At 53.9% G+C, this 10,544-nt stretch overlaps 1 protein-coding gene across 1 annotated transcript; it reads left to right on the forward strand.

Moving 5' to 3' along the window:
• Positions 1-8,037: 8,037 nt before the first annotated feature.
• Positions 8,038-9,966, forward strand: LTHEOB_5905 (C6 transcription factor; the record flags this gene model as incomplete). Its single annotated transcript, XM_035515102.1, has 2 exons — positions 8,038-8,106; positions 8,218-9,966. 2 exons carry the CDS (start codon positions 8,038-8,040, stop codon positions 9,964-9,966), a joined length of 1,818 nt encoding a protein of 605 aa, XP_035373597.1.
• Positions 9,967-10,544: the final 578 nt, after the last annotated feature.

The raw sequence follows: 10,544 nt of genomic DNA on the forward strand, positions 1-10,544 counted from the left end.
GTACCAGGACCCCGTATTCTCCCGGCTCATGTGCCGGCTTTCGGTTGGGCCCAGCGATCTTTTCCGGCACCGCGCGTCCTAGTTTCCTTTGTCTGAGAGAAACGGGAAGTTGTCCACCACTGCCGTCGGATGCTCCCGAGATTTCTCCCTGCGGTGGTTGAGTGTTTCGTTGGGTAGCTTGCGTGGTACATCGGCTCAACTCACCAACTCCGGGTCGCTGTTGGATTCTGACGCCAAGGCTGCCAGGAGAAACACAGCTGAGCTGGTGGAGTCCCCATCCCAGTTGGGCCGTGGCGTGGTGTTGCCTCCTTGAAGTTGCGTCTCAATACGCAAGCGTCAACTGCACGAGTCAGCTTCAGGGCGACAGGACCCACCCCCACCTCCACTCGTCTGGAGTCCCGCCTTCTGACTAAACGCTTCCCCGATGTCTCGGTTGGTGCAATCTCTCGTGCATTCGGGCAACATTCGGATTACCTGATGTTAACATCAGCGCATATAGCTTGCATTCATTATGATTCGCGTAAAATTTTTTTCGTTGAGTTTGGGATCTGATGCGGGCGCCAACACCAAAGGAGCTTGTGGCAATAAAACATCAGTTAGCGTTTACGGAGGATGCACTCGATGGCATGGCCTCTGTGCTTCTCACCCCTCCTTCGAATAGCTAAAATGGTCACTATTAGTCCTTGAATTGCAGCCTGTGCTGTTTTAGCTGTACTGCGAAAACAAAACGTGGAAAAAAGACATCGTCCCAACAGCACAACACGTGACTGCCTGTATTAGATTCGCCGAGGAATAGCTAGCTCTGGTAGTTTCTCCAGGTAATACGTGATTTCCATCTTACCCTTCGTCAGATTGGAGGACTTTGATTTGGTCCTGTTACATTACTCACCAATCTTGAAGATGAACGAATGTTCAAGCCCCCGGCCGCATCTATTAGACCCTTCCCTCGAACTCATGCATCGTTTGACAAGGTTGTTGCTGCAGCTATGCTCGGGAAGGCCCTTTAGCGTGCAGACGTGGAGACGTGAGCCGCGGATCAAAAGTGGCATCCTGGGGCATCGTCGGATTTGATCGATGCTCTATTTTAGCTGCACCGGCCCGCCCGAAACTAACGTCGACCACTGAAAACTCAGGAAAGCGGGGATCTGCATTTCAGGAATAGCGGGCGCGATCGACAGGTACGGTAAACGGGTTTCCCCCCAGTGATATAAACGATCTTCGAATTACTTCATCCGGGACGCAAGGATATTCACTCACATGAAGTCTTTCATAGCCTTTGCTCCACCAGCGCATAGATTATCTTTAATGCTCCCATCGACCGTGCTTACTTCCTCTTGCAAAAGACCCAACTCACCATCCCTCATATGGAAAATCCCCTCTTCCCAGCGAATATCCGCCGCCTCGATTGCTTGGTTTGTGTCCATTCCTCCACCGTCATGATAAATTCCTCGTCCTCTCTTCATGCCCAGAATAGCACACCTTTATGTGGTGTGAATTGCTATCGCTTGTCGAGCACTTTGTACAGATGGGTGGGGTGGGTGCGAAAGCAGGGCTGATGATGAGGCAAGGCAGAGGCGGACCAACGTCGGTTCCTCTCCATTGATTTTTTTTTTTTCATCGCCAGTCTTTTTGCGGCAGTAGAGGCTAAAGACGGATATGTGCCGTCAGACGAGTGAGAGGAATGGTAGTTGTGTGAATTTCGGTGCCACGGTGGTGGGGGGAATTCGGCGGCCGGGCCAAGGCTAGTGGGTTTTCGGTGATAAGGACATGGTCAAAATCACTCGTAGGTAGTAGTATGCGGTGGTAAAGGGAATGGAATTTTCATCTATTGGTTGATGTCGAGTATCAGCAAGTAAAGCCAGATTTGCGTGAAGGGAAGCGCGCAGCCCCCTCCAAGCCAGGCCTTCGACGATGGCAAACCGATCCTGAGTCCACAAAGCTTTAGAAAGTCTACAGTCGCACTGCCATTTCTCTCCGCGTGTGAACTGGACGAGATGATACGGCGGTAGACGTGTTGAAGAAATGAAACCAGCGACCGGATGTACTAGCGACGCTGAAGCCAGCGAATGTAGATAGAGCAGCGGTGCGCAGGTATCAAGAGCAGTCACGGCTGAGATAGAATACGTGCAGGAGAGTTGGATGGTGGTGCGAAGGAACTGGACTTCGGTGGTGAAAGGTGTTGTGGGGGAGTGCGATCGCGGGGTTGACGCGATGCGGAGGCGACTCTGCTGACTCATTTGACGCACAGTTCACATCCACAACCAACCCTTGCATTCACTTTGACACCTTTACCTCTAACTCTGAATTTGAGGATCATCGTCAAAATAATTAGGTGAAATATGAACAGCTCCCGACTATCCCAAACTAACAGACCGCCGCACAAGCTCCAGCTCTTCCAAACTGCTCCGCCTATCCCGCAATGCTGTGGGCTGGCCGTTCCTGCCTTCCCCAACGTGGAAACTTGCGAATCGCTCCTCCACCTTGTCCCTTTTTTCCACCACGATAGCTATCATGTTTGTTCTTTTCCAGCTGAGCGATCCTAGAATGATGCTGATGAAGCTCTTGCTCTTCACCACCTCTATGACTTCCGGATCCTCCAAGCGCGTGTCTTCAACCTGCAAACATGAAAGATACTTGCAGCCGCTTTTGTCAAAATACTCTGCGCACAGCCTTATTGTTCCTTTGGGCCCTAGCCATGACTCTTCTTCCAGGACTATGTCGCAAAGTTTCACATCCATCGTCCACGCTTCCAGATAGAGCACTGATGGCGACAGTTCGTAACTCTGGTCTTTGAAATACGAATGTTGCTCAAGCTCAGCCCACTGAAGCTTTCGGCTATTGCCCATTCCAACCGCCACCTGAACCGGTGCTGCATCACTCCAGCAATCGTTATCTGGCCAATCCCAGGGGCACGTTACACTTCCCCTCCAGCCCGCCCACGACCAACTCGGAAAGCCTGGACGGCGGGGACTTGGTTTGTACAGGGACCAACTCAGTCCACGCATGAAGCCATCCGATGTCGATCTGTCCGTTTTCACAAGCTTCCCCTTGTCTTGGTAGAATGAGGGGAAGATAGGAACTCCCAAGAAGTGATACAACGGCGGGTTCATGTTTTCGTATGCCCTCAGGATTCCAGTGAAAGCGTTTAGGGCGTCGGGATCATACGTCAGGTTGCGACGAGAGTATTCGGAGATACGCGCCGCAATATCCTAAGGATTGCGGCCTATTGAGCCTGCAGTTGGATTCGAATGGAAGGCCTGATCAGTCGCAGGATGATCTAGAATGTCCATTCGAGAACATCGGAAGGCCCGTGTCTCGAATCCACGACCAAGTTCAATTTTTCCACAGCACCACGATACTCCACGATCAGTGAACACCAAGCCTCTCCGTGGGAACAATGCTTCTTGGAGTGTCCAGGCCCTGGAGACCCATTTCGAGCTTCGAGTCATTCGCGTTATGTGTGCATTACCAGTGGAAAATCCATCTTTAAGCAGCATGACATCACCGATAAGGTGGCAAGGTGTCAGTTCTCGTCGTCGACTAATTCCGGGAAGCCCGTAACGGGGACCTTCGCCAGTGGCTGCTGCAATGGCGAGGTCTGAGTGCTGATAGATCAAGTTCATCTGCCTGAGCTGGGCGTGCTTTTCCGGGTCTTCTTGGTCGATACAGTACCTGTCGACCCAAAGATATTCCAGTCCCATCTCCATTGTGACCAGAAGTGCGTCTTCGATGAGTTGTTCAAAGGTCTGCTGAGCCTTTCCTGATACATCGAGAGACTTATCACTCTTCTCTTCCTCACGGCCCCAGACGTAGCTCAATGTTGCATATCTCTTCCCTTTTACACTTGACACAATCTTCCGAGTCTTGCAATTTATCAGTTTCAGTCCTTTAACAACAGATGTACTTGGTGCGCAGCAGGATTGCCCAGTGAGCTTCCGAACAGTACATCATCATTTTTCTGATATTGTTGAAGTTGATATCGGGCGAGCCGGTGAGCGACAACGTCTTGACAGACCATTCGCAGTAGGCTTCTCCGCAATATTGAGACCTGATACAAATACTGATAGCGCCGTTTTCTTCTGCCTTATCAGACGCTGAAATGATGGCAGAATAAACACGAGTAAGACTTTCCCGCTCAGCTTTGTCCTTGCGCTGAATGAACCACCAATTCTCTCTTTCCGCTAGCTTCAATTGTTGGGTGAATCCACAGCAGGCGCAGTCGGGATCCCGCCTTGCTTGAAAGGTGAGTGTGACTTGGGTCTCAAGCGTTTGCAGGCTTCTTAAGAAAGCGTTGTCTCTGCAGTCTGCACACAGCGATGTGGATGCCTGTGCCGATCCGAGAAGCGGAAGGATGCCGAAGGGAAATCTTGGCCGATGGCGTCCATCCTCTATCTCAGCCACTGTAACTTGACTCATGTTCTTGACCATGACGCCGACAGCAACCCTAAAATCTTCAAATTGACGCATGCATCAGTCAAACAACGAGCGCTTGAGTGCGGGCTCCGGTGCCTGGTGGATGCTTGGTTTGTGCGTTGAAGAACAGCATCGAAGTTGCCAAAAACTATGCGAAGGGGCTTGCTGGTGTCTGCACTTAAGAGTGTGATGAGTGCATAGCTGAATCGAGGTGCAGGCAGCAGCCAAACCCTACGCCACAACAGGGAAGGCGGCTAGCTGAAACTGCGGCCCTCAGCACAACAAGCCTCTATGATTGGCGGACTACTTCTTGGTATTTCTAGGCGACCACTCATGGAAAGACGTAGACAGATTCGTCATTGGTGAGCAGAATGGGCTGTGTGGAAAATCGGCACAGGTGCATGCGGAATGACGTTGTTCGTATTACCCGCCCCACCTTTTTTCAGCCCCAGGAGTGGTGAGAGAATGATCAAAAGAGTAGTCGGCGGAGTCGATGTGCTGTTTTTCAGTGAGACGGATTGCATCCTTTGCACACATTTGGCTACGATTTTCATGCGGCATGGAAGTTGTTGGCAGGTCTCTAGCATATTTCAGGACTGAATCAAGCGCGAGGAGTTAGCATACTCTTATTTACTCCCACGAGACCACAACTTTCAGGCGACCTATTCATTCAACCAAAAATGGGGTACTTCAGTCACTGGAAGCTAGAGCTTCTGGCTCTCTTGTTCAACCTTGCCTCTCTTACTACACTCATAGCTCTCCTCGCAGCTTTCGATGGAAAATCTCTGTTCAATTGGCACGGACTAACCCTTAACACGTATGTTTCTATCATTTCAACAGCTGCAAAAGGTCCAATACTCTTCATCGTCGCCGAGTCAATAAGCCAATGGAAATGGATTCTCTTTACGAAGGAACGACACTTGCTCGATTTTCAGAACATAGATTCTGCAAGTAGAGGCCCATTTGGCAGCTTTAAACTATTTTGGAAATGCAAAAAGGAGTAAGTTGTTTGCTCGACCAAGTTCAGTACGTTTACTTACAAAAAAAAGATTTCTATTGCTGCTTGGTGCCTTGACCACGATATTTGCCATCGCCATCGACCCATTTACGCAGCAGCTTGTTCAGTTTGAGGAAAAATCTACCGAGGTCGAAAGCTTTGACGTAACGATTCCTCGAGCAACTAGATACGCTAAAGGCTCGGTCTATACCGGTTCTTCCGACAACAATACACAAGGTATGCTTTTTATAACTTCCGGAAATGAAGTGTTGCTAATAGAAGCCAGTCAATGGAGTTTGGTTTCGACCCACATCCGCAGATGCAGATTTTGCCATACAGGCTGCTGTGTTTTATGGTCTCACGCATTCAGTTGAAGATTCTTTGCGCGATGCTCCTTTCCAGTGTCCCACGGGAAATTGCACCTGGGACCCTTTTGAGTCTCTGGCAGTGTGTAGCAGATGCAACAACCTATCGAATATGGTGCAGAGGCGAACGGCGGAACGTGATGAACCTGGGATCTACGACCAAATCATTTTCGAACTTCCAAACGGCCTCTCTCTTGATGCGGATTGGACGAAGACAAACGGGTCCAGAGTATGGATGAACAGCTGGGGTACCACCAATGCGTCCGAAACCGTTAGTCTTCAAGATGAAGACAGGTTGATTTGGAGCATGACGATTTTGAGGTGGAAAGATGGCTTCCAGTGGCCAAATGCAACAGTGGAGGCAATTGAATGCGGTTTGCATTACTGCGGACTTCAGTACACGCCTAGCGTTCGAGCCGGAACCTTGCGCGAAAAAGAGGAGCCCGCCTCGAACGATACACGAGCAAAGGACTCCTGGAAACCTAGAACACGATATGGCTATTTGGATCTGAGCAAGGCTGGCCTACTGGAGAGTCTGGCATACATCAACGGCCCCGCAATCTATGGTCGCACTGATCTGGAGCTTGGTGAAAGCTTTAACATTTCTCAGGGCGCTGTTCACAGTATAAGCTCATTCTTCCAAAATACCTTTAGCACCCGCGATGCAAGGTCTGACGTTTATTATGGAGAAGAAATCAAATACAACGGCTTCGCGCAACTGCGGGACCATTACAGACCATCCGCTATGCAGGCATTCATGGACATACCAGATCTTACGGTTCCATTCCAGGCTGTGGCAAGAAGCATGTCAAACGTAATCCGCAGCAGTACTGAAGGTGTTTCTATTGAGCATGGCCGCACGGTGGTCTCGAAAACACACTACATCGTTCAATGGCAATGGATTATACTGCACTGCGCCTTCGTTCTTTCAGGGGCGGCCTTTCTTTTACTCACAATGCATAAGAGTAAAGAAGCGGATGCTCCAGTTTGGACATCCAACGCCATAGCAGCGCTTGCGGTAGGAGGCCACGTTTCTAATGACTTGCTCGATGCAAATACAATTAAAGAACTCGAAAAAAGAGCAGGCGATACCTCCGCTCAGTTGGTACAACAAAATAGCAACATTAAAGGTAAGTAAAAATGACCCTGTTACAACAACTCAAGGCGCATATTGATCAGTATAGGTACTGCTAAGTCTTGCAGGAGCTCTGATGAGGGCTTGCTCTTAGGTGACGCTGCCGCAACACCCAGGAAAATGAGGGCCTCGGATGGCAATTCGGAAGGTCCTGGCTCAAGATGATATCTCTGCAGGCTTCTTTGAAGACCTCTTTCCTTCGAACACCAGCGGACAAAGCTCTGTTTCGTTGTATTGATGATGAGCATGCCCGGATTGTACAGAGACCGTCATTTCAAATCAATTCCAGATGTAATTGCCAATTTGCTTGCCACTGAGAGTCAAGTCCGAAACTGACATTTTGCCTTCGCCATATTCTATTGCATAAGGGCATCTATCTTTCCGGATGATGTTGAGTTAGTAAAACTGAGATATGAAGATCTTAGTTGTATTTAGCAGCAACAATGCGGAGCTACTCACGTCTGTAGACCAAGAAGACCATCCTGAAGGGTTTTCTTGCCGGCCACGACTTAGCGTAACAAATCTGAGACATTGTCGGCTATTTTCCGTGGTATTCTGCCGACAATCTAGGTCTGTAAAGACTTGAATAGCTGAGACGCCACTTGGAAGTACACAAAGTATTGGAAGGCCTGACGGACTGCCAATTGGAGCAAGTGGTGGGGTTAACAATAGCAACAAGTGTGGTCGGGAATTCGGCCCCCAAGCCTTACGGGCCGGCTGTGCAACCAGGCTCGATTTCGACAAGCGTAGGATCGGAGGGAGTTGCCCCTCCCGGCTCGACACCCGCACCCGAACCCCCCCGTGCTTCCCCGAAAATCGAAAAAGGACGTCACCTCGGGAAAGAGTCATATCCCACTGCATCTGCAGGACGGCGTCGGGTCACGGCCGTCGTCGATCTCGAGCACCAAGTCAATACATTTCGCCCTGCAATAGGAGTGCGGCTAAGCACACCTCAACGAAGCGGCTCAGCGGCCAGTCGGGCACCTCGGAGCATCCCGATTCGCGTGCGGCAGCTGCGGCACGGGCGTGTCCAGCACAGCGCGTGGAAGCACGGGATCGAGCCGACAGCCAGCCAGTTGCGTCATGGGACAGACCACCACCGACCGATAGCCGCCGCGAAGCCCAAAATGTACAGCCGGCGTTCGCACCGGAACTCGCATCACGGGTGCCGCGAGTGCAAGGAGAGGAGAGTCAAGGTAAGATTGGGGCCCCTCTTTTGTCCGCTTCCCCGAGAACGCCTGATCTGAGCGCTGAGACAATTGGACTGCTGTCGTGCTCCGTTTCCTCTATGCTGATTCCCTCGTCAGTGCGACGAGACGCAGCCACGCTGTCTGCGCTGCAAGTCCAAAGGCCGCAAATGCACCTACACACACTTGCTGTCGCAGTACAACCCGTTCGATCCTCATCAGAACCAGGCAACAACTCCGAGCCTCACTTCGCCGCAGCAGCAGCCCCTGATATGCCGCGCGAACAGGATCTCGGCGCCCGGCGGTGGCAATAGCAATACTGTCTCGTTCTGGGACATGTCCCTGCTGGACGAGGGCGGCGAGATTTTCCACCATTACGTGCACGTCGTGACCATCACGGACCCGACGCACCGCGTATCAGAAGGCTTCTGGCGCTGGGACAAAGCCGTCCAGGCCTTTGCGCCGTCTCACGACTTCCTCTATTACGCCGTGCTCACCTTCGCCTCACTTCACCGCTCCGAGTTGTACCAGCGCTGCATCAACAACAAAAGCAACAGCAATGCTGCCGCGGCGGCGTCAGCACGCCAGCAGCGTGACCATCTCGTCGCTCTCGCGTCCGCGTACCAGAGCCGTGCCATAGCCAGCTTCACGCCCGCAGTCACCGAGATGCAACGCGCTCAGAAGCGGAACAAGGGACTGGCAGTCCGTAAGGATGAAGTTGGCAGCCAGAATGCCAGTGCGACGGACGCAGTGCTGACCTGCTCGTCCCTCATCCTCGCCGCGGCATTCGCCTTCCCGCCCGCACCGGGTCAGGACATGATCGACCGGGCACGCCAAGTAATCCATCTCTTCTTAGGGACGTTCGCGCTGTACGAGCGCGCGTGGGAAGAGGATGACGACGGCGAAAACCGAGGGCCCTCGCCCTCGCCCTCGCCTACCACCTCATCCTTCGCCGCCGGCGGCACCAGCGACATCGGGGCCTACGTCCGCGACCGCGTGCGCGCCGGCGAAGAGCTAGGCGACGGCCTGCCCGCGCCCGAAGCAGAAGCGTCGCTGGAGCGCGTCGTCGACGCCGTCCTGCTCCGCGCCGCCACCTCCTCCAACACCAACACCTCTGCACAATCCTCCTCCTCCTCCTCCAACTCCTACTCCTGCTCCACCTTCCTCGCCATGCTCAACCCCACCCTCCTCTACCAATCTCCCTTGTCCCCCTCATCCTCCTCCTCCCCTTCCTCCCCACCACCACCACCGCTAGACCCTTCCTCCCCCCTCCCCACCTTCCTACCCCCCATCCAAGCCCTCCGCCTCCTCTTCCGCCGCCTCCAAGCCCGCCCCGCCCTGCACACCATCGCCCTACGCTGGCCCGCGCACCTGCCGCGCAGCTTCCTCGCCGCGCTCGAGCGTGATGGTAGGGGTAGGAGCAGGGACCCGCTCGCGCTCGTCGTCCTGGCGCACTGGGCGCGCTGCCTCGCCGGCTTCACGCACCTGTGGTGGATCAGCCAGTGGGGGGCCAAGGTCGTGCGGGCGGTGGCGGCGGAGGTGCTTGGGAGAGGTGATGATGTTGGCGGCGGCGGAGGGTTGGGCGGTGAGGCTTCTTCTTCCGGAGTGGTTGAAGGAGGGGAGGAGGAGGGCTGGGCGGAGACGACGCTGGCCGCCGGAAGTGGGTCCGTGGGACGAGAGAGGAGCGGCGGCGGAGCGGGAGGGTCCGGTGGGATGAGGGTGGTGGCGGAGGCGGCGGAGGCGGCGGGTGAGACGGGCGGTGGAGCGGTGGCGGCGGCGGCGGCTGCGGAAGCGAACGCCTGGCGTGCTTGCTTGGAGTGGCCGGTGCGAGGACTTGGCGATGCAGAAGCCGCCTGCTGGTATCGGTGATCACGGCACACAAAAGGGAAAGAGGGCAAAAAAAAAAAAGGACAAGGGCGTCGGAGGCGGCGGCGGCCGCGGCGGCGCTACCGCCAGCCGCCCGCCTTCCCCCCGGGCGGCCGTTTCGATGATCAGGCTGGGAGGGAGAAGCACGGATGGGAAGATGGGGGGGCAGTCAAAGATGGGGGAGAGAGAGAAAGGGAAGGGCATCGCAAAAACCCGCGCAACGCCCATCCGGCGGCCAGGGCCCGGGCAGGCAGGTTGGGGGGCGAGCGGCGGGCGGATTGGCGAAACAAAAAGGATTTGCTGATGAGCTGATATGCGATGAACGCGCTTATGGCCGTGCATGAAGAGTTGCGCCCACATCCCTCCACCACCCCCCCTCCCCCCTTCGCCCCTCCCTCGCGCAGCGCCCCAAAATATACAATATGTGACATGTCAACTGGAGCCAAACCGCCCGCGCCGCAGCTAAGGTGGATATGCGTGTCTCCTCTTTGCCGGATCGTGCGGATGTCGTTGGTCGCCCCCGGCGTCTAAGTGACGCGGCCACGTCTGTTTGGGCGCGCTCCATATTGCGTGGGTATAGG

The sequence above is a fragment of the Lasiodiplodia theobromae genome, assembly GCF_012971845.1.
Source record: "Lasiodiplodia theobromae strain AM2As chromosome Unknown scaffold_16, whole genome shotgun sequence".
Taxonomy (NCBI): Eukaryota; Fungi; Ascomycota; class Dothideomycetes; order Botryosphaeriales; family Botryosphaeriaceae; genus Lasiodiplodia; species Lasiodiplodia theobromae.